Source organism: Pogona vitticeps, chromosome 2 (assembly GCF_051106095.1).
Source record: "Pogona vitticeps strain Pit_001003342236 chromosome 2, PviZW2.1, whole genome shotgun sequence".
NCBI lineage: Eukaryota > Metazoa > Chordata > Lepidosauria > Squamata > Agamidae > Pogona > Pogona vitticeps.
In genome coordinates this window covers 232,595,816-232,610,355 of record NC_135784.1, presented here as the reverse complement: position 1 = coordinate 232,610,355, position 14,540 = coordinate 232,595,816, and the positions used below count along the sequence as shown (strand labels likewise).

Below are 14,540 nucleotides of genomic sequence, written 5' to 3'. Positions count from 1 at the left end.
AGGAAGCAAGCTGCTCTATACACAGAAGCAGTGTGTGTAACTCAACAACAGTTCTGACTGAACAATATCTGAATTATTTGGAGAGTTAAAATATACCTTCTGAGAATTTGTTTAAAATATACAAATCATACATTTAAATGTAAACCATGTTCAACAATGTTTTCAACCTATACTTTGGTTGAATATGTATTCTAGTAATTCTGTTATCTGTGGTGACTATACAGTGTACACCAGTGTTTCCCCTCCATTGATTTTAGTAATGGTTTCTACCTCTGCAAAGGAATGGGACTGCAGCTCCCCTGCCCATCAAAACATGTAAGAAAGCTCTCATACGTAGAAGAGCTTTTAATGATAAAAACCTCTCTAAATGGGAGAGGTATCTGTAAACCAGAGACTTTCATACACAATCTTATTTGATTGGCTACTGTAGTCTAGAGCAGTGGTCTCCAACCTTGGGCCTCCAGATGTTCTTGGACTTCAACTCCCAGAAATCCTGGCCAGCAGAGGTGGTGGTGAAGGCTTCTGGGAGTTGTAGTCCAAGAACATCTGGAGGCCCAAGGTTGGGGACCACTGGTCTAGAGGACCATTGATGTACTCAGTCAGTGGGAAAGAAATGGATGTGTGGCTCTTTGTTTTAGCCACAATTAGCACTAAGTTATTACAGGGTATGTTTTATGGAAATATTTAAAGCAGCCTGTCTGCAAGAATAGGCAGGTACGGAGAAAATAAGTATCTTCCTAAAATGTTGGGAGGCTTCTTTTAAATGTTAATGAGTATAATCTACATTGCAAAGCAATCAATCGTATCACCAAACGAAAATGGGAAACATAAGTACCATGGCATCTAAGTATATATACAAGGGGGTCCGGATAAGTATTGAGCCTTTCCCAGAAAAAATTGAGCTATGAAGCTATAAATTGCAGGGTGTATTGGCCAATTTGTCTGTATTCAATGGTGCAAAAATCAGCTACCTATGATTTTAACTTATCTTTCATTTTCTGGTCCAAAGTGAACATGGCAGCACCTCCAGAAAAGTTCAATGTGGAAGAGCATAGGACCATAATCAAGTTCCTGTTTCTCCAAGGGAAAGGTGCAAAGCAGATCCATGATGAAATGTCACAAACTATGGGTGACAGTGGCCCTTTATATGCAACAGTTAAACATTGGGTTGTCAATTTTAAAGTTGTCACAAGTGCATTGACTTCCTGGGGGAATATGTAGAATAGTGTGGCAGTTACAGCTTCCTAGCTCAATTTTTTTTCTGGGAAAGGCTCAATACTTATCAGCACCCCCTCGTACAGTACTTTTCCTTCTAGCCGGAAAAGATGTCCAGCAAGCAACAAGTCTGCTGTTGTGCTCCCTCTGCTGCCCAGAAAGAACACTGCATGAGTACTTTCCAGCTTGCAATGGCATGTGAAACATATGCTAGGTATTCTAGCAGTGACAACTATAATTTGCAATTTGACATTTTAAAATTTGTTTTTTTGTTCCTGGACCTAAAGATGTTCAGCCTGAACCAGATCCATTTAAACATTAAATGGATCTATTCAGGCAGATCAGCATGAAAATTAGATTTTAACTGAACAGAACTGAAATATTCTGAACATACAGGTTGCCTGTTTCTGTAATATAACAAAACTTAAAGAGACTTTTGCTTTTCCACAAGGTAATTCTGCCTGAGACATACGGCATCAGTTCATTTACTGCAAGCTTGTAGACATTCAGCAGACAGATATACAGTATCATCTCAGATTGACAGGAATGATGAAGGCAGACCAGCAAGTAATAAGCATGAATCTCCAACTACAATGGTGCCTCACTTGACGATGTTAATTCGTTCCAGCAAAATCGCTGTAGAGCGAAAACGTCATAAAGCGAAATTAAAAAGCCCATTGAAATGCATTGAAAACCATTCAATGCATTCCAATGGGCTGAATACCTCAGCGTCCAGCGAAGATCCTCCATAGGGCGGCCATTTTTGGCTGCCTGTCTTGCGAAAAATGCCTCCTAAAAACAGCGGGGAGCCGTTTTGAGCAGCCGGCGGCCATTTTGAAAAACTGACGATCAGGTGTTTTGACTGTCGTAATGCGAAGAATTGGTTCCCGAAGCAGGGAACCGATCGTTGCAAAGCGAAAAAACCCCATTAATTGCGATCGCAGAAACATCGTCATGAAGTGGATTCGTCGTTATACAGGATAATAGTTAAGCAGGGCATGCCTGTACAAGCACAAACATAATGTACAACAATGCCATGATACACTATAAAGGGGATACAAATAGTTTAAGTGTGCACATGAAAAAAAGAGGCTTAAAATATCTTACTAGCACATTAAATGTACAATGTTGCTAGTACCTTGTTAAAGTTAGATGGGTGTCAACTTACTTCGTTTGTGTGTCTGCTTAGAGAAACCCATACAAGACATTTTTAAGATTCCCAAATAGGATGTGAGATGAATTAAGTGTACATATAGTTGAGGTAGGAGTTTAATTTTGCTGCAACTTTGGATTGTCAAGTCAAACTGGCTTTCAGAAATACACTTACCTGATTGGAGAAGACAGCCATATCTGTTTGTTTGGTGTCTGTTTATTGATTACATAAGTTCCCATGTTCCCTCCCCATTTAATTGTCAATACTTCATTCTACAGAATAAAAGAGGAACAAAATATTTGTTCAGCGTTATGAAGGAAAATCCCAATTTTTGCAAATGGAAAATAATAATCAGGATTTTATGTATAAAATACAGATATCAGAAATTATCAAATTACATATACATTGTTCAAATAAGTACAAATAATTTAGGATTAATTCCCATTCAAACCAAATGACTTTATATAGATTTCAAGGTGCTATGCAAAGATAAACAGCATAGAGTCCTCCTATATGATAACTAAACATTACTATAAGTGGCCTTTCTGGAAACTTCATGCTCATCGTGTGTCTTCAGTTGCCTCTTAGGAATCTACAGTTTGTAAGTAATTTTTACACATTGTTCACTATTTGCTTTCAATTGCCTCTTAGGAATCTCCTCTGCTGACAGGGATGGGATTGTTTGGGCTTTCAATTACAAGATTACAACACTCATCTCCCCTCTCTCTGGGGTGTGCCAACTCAGGCTGATGGGAGCCGCAGAAGGTCACATATCCTCCACTTTTGCTATAACTGACTCTTGTTATTGATCCTCAACAGCTGATGGTTCTCCTTACTAACTCGCATTCAACCTTAGAATATGTCATTCATATGTGGAAAATTATGTCCATATTGGGATGGGGAGCCTGTGGACCTGCAGATGTTGTCCAAGTCCATCTCTCAACTGCCCTAACTAGCATTGCTAATTGTCAGAGCCAGTGCGAGGTGGAGTCTAACAATATATGGAGAGGTGGTTCCTCATACCTACTCAAGGTAAATCTTAATCATCCCCAATTTACTATGGGGAATTTCAAATCTATGTGTCTCTGACAAAGTGTCTGTTAAGCGAGATCTCAGCAATGTTTTATGTTTTAAACAGGTAGAGATTTATTACAGTTTGCATATACATATTTCAAAGATAATCTCTTGAAACATTTACTTTCCTATCACCTTGTTTAAGCAGCTATCACTTTTATATTCCTGTCTATATATTTTATATTCCTTCAAAATTTCAAGGATTACATTTTTAAATGGAAATTCAGAGAAAACAAAGCTAAACTAGTGCTCATAGAGTCACTCATAGGTTAACTAACTATAAAAACCAAATCCCAGACCCAGCTCAATGCAGTGGCTACACAAAGAGATTACTCAGTTGCAGCCTAAGCAGCTGGATATTGTTTTGAAAATAGAATGGTTTCCTTCCTGCTTCCTTTAGGGTTAAATTACTTTAAGAGGAACTGATGAGAAATAGGATGAACTTAATAATAATAATAATAATAATAATAATAATAATAATAATAATAATAATAATAATAATAATAATAATAATAATAACTACTACTACTACTACTACTACTACTACTACTACTACTACTACTACTACTACTACCATCTTTCTCCTTAAAAAAGACCCAAGCCAGCTTACATAATTAAAATACATTATCATGTAATCTTCACATAGTCCCTTGCTTTAGAATAAGATGTCCCCATCAAATGGGACTTGCTTTACAATAAAGATGCACATTGTCAGACAACACCTTATGTGTTCATCTGTAGAAGATTACTATGTGCTCTGCACTTGAAGCAAATAAAAAGGGTCCCGTCAGTGAATCCATTACCTCTAGTATCTAAAACAGTGATGGTGAATCTATGGCACAGCTGGCACACAGAACCTTCTCTGCGGGCACGTGATCCATAAATCACTGGATTGTTCCTCCCCCCCCCCGCCCCGCAGCCAAACCTGAGGCGGTGGCTGCAGCAGCAGCAGTGCTGGCACTTCGGCAGGTGGCAGGCCAGGATACGGAGCAGCTGGGAGTGGATCTGGAGTGGGGTCTCGAGGCACTTCTGTGCCCGGGATTCTCCCTTCCACCGCCACTTCCACCGCTGCCCACTGTTGTTGTTTTTCCAGTTTGGGCACGCAAGCCAAAAAAGGTTCGCCATCACTGGTCTAAAATAATCTAGTTGTACATACTGGCTGGGCAACCCAGTGTTGAAAAAAAAGGTGTAGTTCTTTAATCAAGCTCCGAAAGAAGCTTTTAAGCTATTAAGCTTAAGTAATGCTATTTCACACACACACCCTGAAGCCTGTAACTAGACACCCATATTTTCTTAAGACCTGGAAAAGGCTCATGGAGAAGGATTGAAATAGGCTTTCACTGGAAAGTCACACTACCTCCTGTGATAATATTTCAATTTTTAATTAATTTTATTTTAAAGAACATTTGTATATGCACAGGTCAGGTGTTTTTAGGAGCCCACCTTGGAGATCCTTTGCCCATTTCTGCTGTATGGAGGCATAACCTATCATGCTTTTTCCTATGACCATCTTGCAAAAAAAGTAAGGTTTAGAACCAGATAAAACAAGGATTTGATCATATTATACGATATGGCGTTTGGCTGAGTCAGATATTCTGCATATATCCACATGCTGAGACTAGGCAACTTTTACAAGAAAATTAATATCTGCAGGTTTCTCATTTTATATCAGATACATGAGAAACAGTCTTTGCTCTATGTTTGTTTTAACAAAGCAAAGTAAGCTCCCAGGAATTGTATCAGCACATTTATGCCTTGACTTATCTAAATCATTCCACTGATACGTAACATATGCTATTTTGGCTGTGTGGGTATCAGTGATTCCTACTGAAAGGATTAAATTTTAAAGGAGATTTTATTTCCAGCACAAAAATGAAGGTTCATTAGAAACTATGAAAAATTAAATGGTGCCTTACTTGCTTCATCAATTTTCCAAATATGCCATCTTGTGGCCTTAAAGTGCAGCTAGCTCCTAATAATGTTTCTTAAATTAGAAGGAATAGACATTCCATGTTTCCTTCCTCAGCAGACTGGCAAGATAAATGATGGAAGAAGCAGTAGGAAAACACAGGAAGATCATAGGTAGATTTACTTTTATGGAATTATCCAGTGAAAAACTGCATGGTTATATAAAAAGGGTGCTATATGTCTTACTGATTAGAATTTCTGAAACTGGGGATCACAATCACATTTGCACTGATGTAATGGATAAGGGTAGCAAAGTTCTATGTTTCACAATGATGCAGCCTGGAGGCAATGTCATATTACATATTGTCAAGTTGATTCTGTGTTATGATTACTCTTTCTAGGGTTTTCTTTGGTAGGTAGCACTCAAAGACAGTTTACCATTCCTTCTTCTGGAGGCATCCTGGGATTGTCCAGCTTGCTCAAAGCTGCACAGACTAGTTCTCCTCTCAGGAGATAAGAGATACAATGGGGAACGGAACTCCTGACCTCTAGATCCACAGCCAGATACCAAATTGTGGCCTTAAGCTGATTATAACTCATGGTGACCCCTTCCAGGGTTTTCTAGGTACACTTAGAAATGGTTTAACATTCCTTGGGCGGCAGGTGGGGGATGCTCTGGGACAGCACAGCTTGCCCACAGTCACAGTCTGGCTTTTTCTCTACAGGACACAATGGGGAAATCACACTCACAAGCCCTAGTTCTGCAGCTGGGTGCTCTGATTCACACATCTGGGGTGGGGGGAGGTGAGTGAGACAAAGCATACAATTTGAGTTAAGTGAATGTTCAGAATCTAGCAATGGTAAAGAAGATAGGTGCTCATTACACAACACGGTATGTCAGCAGCAAGTCTGAAAGATGTGTATGCATTCACGCACAGAATCACAAAACTTGTAAAACGCTGCCATAATTTGTAAATCAGGAAGAGTAGTTTGATTGCCAGGCTTACTGGCTACACAAAATAATAATGATAATTGCCTTTGAAGCACTTGAAAGCAGAAGTGCTTTCTTGTGCTTGGGTTAATTAATTAATTTATTTATTTATTGGACTTATATACCGCCCCATAGCGCTACAAGCACTCACCGGGCGGTTTACAATTTTAATTATAAAGGCTACACATTGCCCCCCCAGCAAGCTGGGTACTCATTTTACCGACCTCGGAAGGATGGAAGGCTGAGTCAACCTTGAGCCGGCTACCTGGGATTTGAACCCCAGGTCGTGAGCACAGTTTTAGCTGCAGTACAGCGTTTTAACCACTGCGCCACGAGGCTCTTAAGAAGAAGAAAAAGTGCCAATAAGCATATATATATATATATATATATATATATATATATATATATATATATATATATATATATATATATATATATATATATATATATATATATATATATATATATATATATATATATATATATATATATATATATATATATATATATATATATATATATATATATATATATATATATATATATATATATATATATATATATATATATATATATATATATATATATATATATATATATATATATATATATATATATATATATATATATATTTAATGTAAAATACCCCAAAGGACACATCATAATCTTCAGGAGTAAAAGACTTGTCTGGCAGATCATCAAAGAAATCCATTAATGACTCCAGAGTTTCTTCAGCAAGTTTTTCATATGTAGTTTCATCTAATGAGCTGAAAAAGGCATGTAAATAAAGACTCACTCAGATTTTGTCCCCCTAAAGTAAGAACAACAAAGACCCCAGTAGCTAACAAAAGTTATTTGGTATAGTATAAGCTTTTGTGGAATGTAGCAACACTGAGTAACTGGGTAAAAAGTCAGGCTAAGGTAAAATTATCTGTCATCAGTGCACTGGACAAGAAAAAAACAAGGCCTATGAAGTTGAGAGATTTTGTTCAGCTGAGATTTCAATTTACCACATATTGCTGAGCAATTTCTATGGATTATAACCGAGTTATATAATAATATATAATAATAAAGTTAGTAACAAAATGCATTCTAAACAAGGTAGATCGTTGTGGAGTTTACCCCGTGGTCCCTGCTTGTTTCACCAATCCCAGAGCTCACGAAGGTATCCCAACACGCCCTTTAACACGCTGCCACCTGTTGATCTCCTGAATAAAATGCAAATCTTCGGTGAAAGAGAACCAGATGTCTAGATCAGTCTGTTCAGCCACAGTTATCAGAAGGCAGAGTCCAAAATATGTCAGCTTGCACTCAAAAGAAATCATTATTCTCACACTAAGACTGTGTGCCTACATTTTCTCCACCTGAATCTAAATCAAGCTGCATTTTACCTGTGCTTTCAGTCACTTCTCAAATTAACTTATATCTTAATACTGTAGTAAGGGATGAAACACAGAAAGAATAGAAAAGTGAAAAATCTTTAAAATCCTCCCCATTGCTCAATCTCTCCTTTAAAATAAAGGAAGACCATGCTTTCATACAGATATAATCCAGATATAAAGTGACTCTTTACTTTGATGTTTCCTTTTTCCCGAAGGTGGTCTCCGACTTCCACCTCAACCAACCCATCATACTACCGTGCTTCTTCAAATTTCCTTCCTCGTCCCTGGAACATATGCTCCATAACCTCGATGTCAGACGTACTCTGGCCTTCTATGTCGAAAGGACAAAAACTTTCAGAAAGTCCAATAAACTTTTTCTTTGCTTTCATGGCCCAAACAAAGGGGCCCCAGCCTATTCTTAATCCATAGCACGCTGCATTGTACAGACTATTTCCCTGGCTTACAACTTGTCGGGGAAATCCCCTCCAGAACATTTGACAGCTCATTCCACCAGGGCACTGTCCACCTCTACTGCCTTTTAACGTTGCACCGAGGTTCCTGACATCTGTCGTGCTGCTACATGGTCCACACCGTCCATGTTTGTCAAACACTACCGGCTGGACGTCAGAGCATGCCAAGATGCTGCATTTGGCAGAGCTGTCCTGTCATCCTTCTTACTGTGACGACCCACCAAGTGCAGCTTGCTAGTCACCCATATGTGTGCATTCACAGAGGCCACGAAAAAGAAAAAGAGGTTACTTACCTGTAACCATAGTTCTTTGAGTGGTCCTCTGTGAATTCACACAACCCGCCCATCCTTCCCCTCTATCCATCACGGGTTAGTCATGTAATTAATTAATTCTTTCCGTCATACCTGGCGGATAAAATTCAGGAACTGGGGAAGATGGTGGGTGGGAGGAGCATATACCTCATGGAGGATCACACCATAAAATTGTTTTAGCTCTAGAATCTTCTGAGAGAGTCAGCGCAGACACAGACAATACCCATATGTGTGAATTCATAGAGGCCACGAAAAAAACATGTTTATTTAACAAGCATGAATTGAATGTAGATATAGTGAAAAACTAATACAGTAGTGCCTCGCATAGCGACGTTAATCCGTTCCGGATTAATCGTCGCTATGCGAAAACATCGCTAAACGGAACGGGAAAAGCCATAGGAACGCATTAAACTTTGTTTAATGCGTTCCTATGGAGGATAAACTCACCGTTCAGCAATGTTCCTCCATAGGGGCGGCCATTTTCGGTGCCTCTAAAGCGAGGCAGCACAGCGGGTCGGCCATTTTAGAACCGCCGACCAGCTGACCGAAAATGGGGCCTTTGGCATTTTCCCCCAGCTGAGTGGCGGGAGCTTCAAAGCCCCGCCGCTCAGTTGGGGGAAAATGTCGGCAATCGGCGGTGGCTTTGGATGGACCCCAAAGCCACTGCCGACCGCCGACATTTGCCTTCCGAGCTCTCAAAGGGCTTCCCCCCCACATTGGAGAAAGCCCTTTGAGAGCTCGGAAGGCTCTCAGCGGCAGCGGGGACAGGGTAGGGGGTGTCCGGATGGCTTCCAGGAACCCATTCGGAACCCCCCTGCCCCCGCCGCTTGGAGCCGCCCCGCGCCTGGCCAGCGCGTCCGAGAGGCGGTGGAGAAGCCTTCCCCCGAGGCCTCTCAGACGCGCTGGCCGCAAAAATGCTGGCCAGCGCGACCGAGCGGTGGCAGCGGAGCCTTCCCCCTCCTCCCGCCTCTGCCCGACCCATCCCTCACCCTCATCTCCACCGCCGCCGCTGGGTTTCGGAAGCCGCTTCCAAAGCCCAGCGGCAGCGGCGAAGGGGGTGAAGGGTTGGGAGGAGGGCGGCTGGGATCCGCCCCCCGGCCGGCTTACCCTTCCATGGTCGGACTCTCAGGAGTCCGGCCATGGATGGGGAAACCGGCCGGGGGGCGGATCCAAGCCCCTACCGCAGCCGCCGCCACTTGGATCCGGCCCCCGGCCGGTTCCCCTTGCATGGTCAGATCCGACCATGGAAGGGGAACCGGCCGGGGGCCGGATCCAAGCTCCTACCGCCGCCGCCGCTTGGATCCGCCCCCCAGCCAGCTTCCCCTTCCATGGTCGGACTCTCAGGAGTCCGGCCATGGACGGGGTAACCGGCCGGGGGGCGGATCCAAGCCCCTACCGCCGCTGCCGCTGCTTGGATACGGCCCCCGGCCGGTTCCCCTTGCATGGTCAGATCTGACCATGGAAGGGGAACCGGCCGGGAGGCGGATCCAAGCCCCTACTGCCGCCGCCGCTGCTTGGATCCGTGTCGCAGCCGGCTACCCCATCCATGGTCGGACTCCTGAGAGTCCGACCATGGAAGGGGAACCGGCCGGGGGGCGGATCCTAGCCCCGGATGCCTGAAAGGCATCCGGACCCCTGCCGCCGCCGCCGCTTGAATCCGCGTCGCGGCCGGCTACCCCATCCATGGTCGGACTCCTGAGAGTCCGACCATGGCGGGGGTAGCCGGCCGTGGGGCGGATCCAAGCGGTGGTGGCGGCGGCAGGGGTCCGGATGCCTTTCAGGCATCCGAAGGGGAATCCCGGTGGTGGCCTCAGAAGGACCCTTCGGAAGGGTCCTTCCGAGGCTACCGCCAGCATTTTCCCCCAGCTGAGCAGCGGGGCTCCCGCTCAGCTCGGGGGAAATGCCCCCTCCAAAGGGGAATCCCGGCGGTGGCCTTGGAACGACCTTTCGGAAGGGTCCCTCCAAGGCTACCACCGGCATTTTCCCCCAGCTGAGCAGCGGGACTCCCGCTCAGCTAGGGGAAAATGCCCCCTCCGAAGGGGAATCCCGGCGGTGGCCTTGGAACGACCCTTCGGAAGGGTCCTTCCGAGGCTACTGCCGTCATTTCCCCCCAGCTGAGCAGTGGGAGCGGTCCTTTGGAGGCTCCCGCTGCTCAGCTGGGGGAAAATGGGGCCTATGGGGAAAACATCGCAAAGCGATTTTTCCCCATAGGCAACATCGCAAAGCGATGGCAAAAGCGATTGCTTTTTTGCCATCGCTATGCGGATTCATCGTTAACCGGGGCACTCGTTAAACGAGGCACCACTGTAAAATGTTATATATAAAAAAAATTCTAACAGATGAGAATTTTTTATATAACATTTTATTAGTTTTTCACTATATCTACATTCAATTCATGCTTGTTAAAAAATTCTAACAGATGTATTTCAGTTTGAGCTGAAATGGATGGAAATCCACATTATCAGATACGAAAATTGGATTTGGATCCAATCAGTTAGTCTTCAGAATGCTGCTGTTATTTTGCCTTTTTCTCTCCCCACTCCCCAACCGTTTAGTTTTGGCAGCATGCTGAGATAGACTAACATGGCTGCTTCTTTGGAAAATCCATACAAATGAGCCGACCATGAAATATTTTTATGAACAAGTCACAATATGTGACTGATATATAATGAGTCTTACAAAAAGTTAGGTTACTTACCTGTAACTTTGGTTCTTCTAGTGGTACTTTGTGAATTCACACCAATGGGTTATCCTGTGCCTGCGCAGGAATGTCCGGAAGATTCTAGAGCTTAAGAAAAAGTCAATTAGCTCCCCCCGCGGGGTATATAAGCTCCGCCTCCTCCATCTTCCTTTCAGTTCCCTAAATTCGCCGTTACTGTAAGTTAGATAAGCATGGTATCATAGAACGGTACCGTGACAGATAGAGGGGAGGAAGGGAGGGATGTGTGAATTCACAGAGTACCACTAGAAGAACCAAAGTTACAGGTAGGTAACCTAACTTTCTTTGTAGTGGTCTCTGTGAATGCACACAAATGGGTGAATAGCAAGCTGTACTCACCGGCAGGAGGGCCGTCACGGTATCATGGATGACAGTATCGCCCGTCCAAACGCTGCATCATTTTCTGCTCTGACATCCAGTCGGTAGTGTCTGGTGAACATCAGAGGGGTAGCCCAGGTGGCTGCTTTGCAAATGTTCTGCAGTTGGACACCTTTGAATAGGGCCGTCGAGGTGGAAACCGCTCTAGTGGAATGCGCCTTTAAGCCCTCTGGAAGAGGTTTTTTGGCCAGCGGATAAGCCAGGTGAATGAGCTGAACAATCCACCGTGATACTGATTGAGAAGAAGCAGGAGCACCTTTGCGTGGTCCGTGGTAACATAAGAAGAGACGCGGAGAAAGCCGGATGGACTTGGTGCGGTGTAGATAGAAGGCAAGGGCCCGCCTAACGTCGAGAGAGTGTGGTTTATGTTCCACCGGTGTGGTTGGAAAAAAAGTTGGAAGTACAATAGGCTGGTTGACATGGAATTCTGACACCACTTCAGGGAGAAAGGAAATGTCCATGTATAAGGTAACCTTATCTGGGTTCATCTGCAGGTACGGAGGGTCTGACCTTAGGGCAGCAATCTCACTGGCTTGTCTGGCTAAGGTAATGGCTACTAGGATTGCTGTTTTCAGGGACGTAAGTTTTTCAGAGCATGTAGCCATTGGTTCAAATGGAGGTTTGTAATGGCCTCCAAGACGAGTGGAAGGGACCATTGTGGTGCAACAATTTGGGAGGGTGGTCGTATGTTTTGGAGACCTTTCAAGAATCTTTTAAGTGTAGGGTCGGAAAAAAGACTCGCAGAGTATGAACGAGGAGGTTGGTGTGCTACAATCGCTGAACTGTTAACTTTAAGCATGGAGTGAGCAAGTCCCATATTGAAGAGATGCAGCAAAAAGGTAAGTACCGTGCGTAGAGAAGCTGGTACCGTGGTCATGCCTTCAGATTGGGCAAACTTGGTAAATGCTTTCCATTTGCCTTCATATAAGCGTGAGGTAGAGGGCTTTTGTGCATGGTCTAGCACCTTGCGGAAGCGGGGGTTATCCTCCACGCCGTCAGGTGAAGGGACCGAACATCGGGATGGAGAGCTCCATTGTTCTGTGACAGGAGGGACAGTATCTGAGGTAGGTGGTAAACTTCTTGTGCTATTTCTGATAGGTGAGCGAACCACGGTTGCCTCGGCCACCAAGGAGCAATGAGGATTGTGTCTGTACCGTACTGCATTATCTTGGCCACGGTCCTGAGAAGCAGCAGTATTGGAGGGAACAGGTACATCAATTCCCCTGACCATGGTATGAGGAAGGCGTCTCCCAGGGAGGTGGCGTCCATGCCCACCCTGGAACAGTATTAGGCGCACTTGGTGTTGAGATGGGACGCAAAAAGGTCCAGGGTGGGCTGTCCCCATTGTTTGCAAATGTCAAGAAAGACCGTCTGGTCTAATGTCCATTCGTGCATTCTGGTAGGGAGTCTGCTCAGGTGGTCCGCTAGGGAATTGTCCCTGGAAGCGATGTGGATCGCCTGTGGGAAGATGTCATGGGAACGGCACCATTTCCAAAATTTGATGGTTAGCTGGAGGAGACGTGCTGATCGAGTTCCACCTTGTCTGCTGATGTAGTGCATCACTGTGGTATTGTCCGTTACCAGTTGCACGGCATGGCCTTGGATGCAAGGGAGGAAAGATTGAAAAGCCTTCATGACGGCTAGCAGTTCTAGCTGATTGATGTGCAAGGTCTTTTGGGTTGGGTTCCAAAGACTGTGAGCACGGAGGTTCTGGCAGTGCGCGCCCAAACCTGAGGGGCTGGTGTCGGTGACGACCTGTATGGACAGGTGAGGGGAGTAGTAGGATCGGGCCACCAGAAGCCAGTCGTCGATGTAAGGAAAGATTTTTATCTTTCTGATAGGTGAGCGATTTTTATTTATGCGACGACTGGTGCCATGCATTTTGTGAATGTCCTGGGGGCCGTTGAGAGCCCAAACAGTAGGGCAGTGAATTGGAAGGTATCTTGATGGAACCGGAACCGGAGGAATTTTTGATGAGACGGGTGGATGGAGAACCTGCAGATCGATGGTGACGAACCAGTTTCCCTGAGACAAGAGGGGAAGAATGGAGTCAAGGGTGAGCATACGGAATTTCTTGTGAAGTATGTACCAGTTGAGGTCTCTTAAGTCCATGATGGGCCTTATGCCCCCATCATTCTTAGGGACTGCAAAATAGTGTGAGAAAAACTCATTGGTACTGTCAGATGGAATTCAGATTATGGCCTCTTTGGATAACAGAGATGAGATTTCCAAATGCAGCGGCATGGAAAAAGGAGTAGACCTGATTGTATTTGGTGGAGGGATGCAGAAAAATTCTATCCTATATCCATGTTGAATGATACCAAGGACCCACTTATCAGTAGTGATGTTTTTCCATTCTGGTAGAAATGGGGATAATCTTGTATAGAAGGGAGATTCATGAGAATTGCTTACCCCTATGCTGAGTCTTGCGAAAGGACTGCTTAGGGCTACGAAAGTGTTGTTGCTTGAACAGCGGTGTAGGAGGCTGCTGAGCTTCGTAACTGCGGTCCTGCTGTTGCTTGCTGTACTGAGAGGGCTGGTACTGAGTAGATGATTGGCACTGTGGCTTTTTGTAGGCAAACTTGTGGTACCTATACGGCTGGTATGGTACGTAGGATTTCGCTGTCTTTCTCATCTTATGGATATTGTTCATAATCTCATCCGTTTTAGAGTTGAACAGTCCCGCAGCATCGAAGGGAAGTTCCTCGATCTTGGTTTTGGTGTCTTCGAGGATGTTGGCTGTTCTAAGCCAGGCGTGGCATCTAACAGCAATGGCAGTCAGCATGGATTTAGAAGCAATGTCAGCTGTGTGTTTTGCAGCAAATCGCTGTTGCCTGGAAGGGTGTTAGCCTCTTCATAAACGTTAAGGGCTTCTGCTTTTGCAGGGTCAGGTAGTGATTGCAGTACTGGAACTATCTTGCCCCACAAGTGCTTCTGAT

At 44.3% G+C, this 14,540-nt stretch overlaps 1 protein-coding gene across 2 annotated transcripts in view; it reads right to left on the bottom strand.

Annotated features, from left to right (window-relative positions):
• Positions 1 to 659: 659 nt before the first annotated feature.
• PIP5K1B (phosphatidylinositol-4-phosphate 5-kinase type 1 beta) overlaps positions 660 to 14,540 on the bottom strand; it is a 140,666-nt gene continuing 126,785 nt past the window's right edge. For both annotated transcript variants that reach the window (XM_072992178.2, XM_072992179.2), the window contains exons 15-16: positions 2,543 to 2,640; positions 660 to 2,217 (exon numbers count right to left, since the gene is read on the bottom strand). In XM_072992178.2, coding sequence (XP_072848279.2) covers positions 2,187 to 2,217; positions 2,543 to 2,640 — 129 coding nt within the window. In that variant the 3' untranslated portion in view covers positions 660 to 2,186. The remainder of the gene's footprint in view (positions 2,218 to 2,542; positions 2,641 to 14,540) is intronic.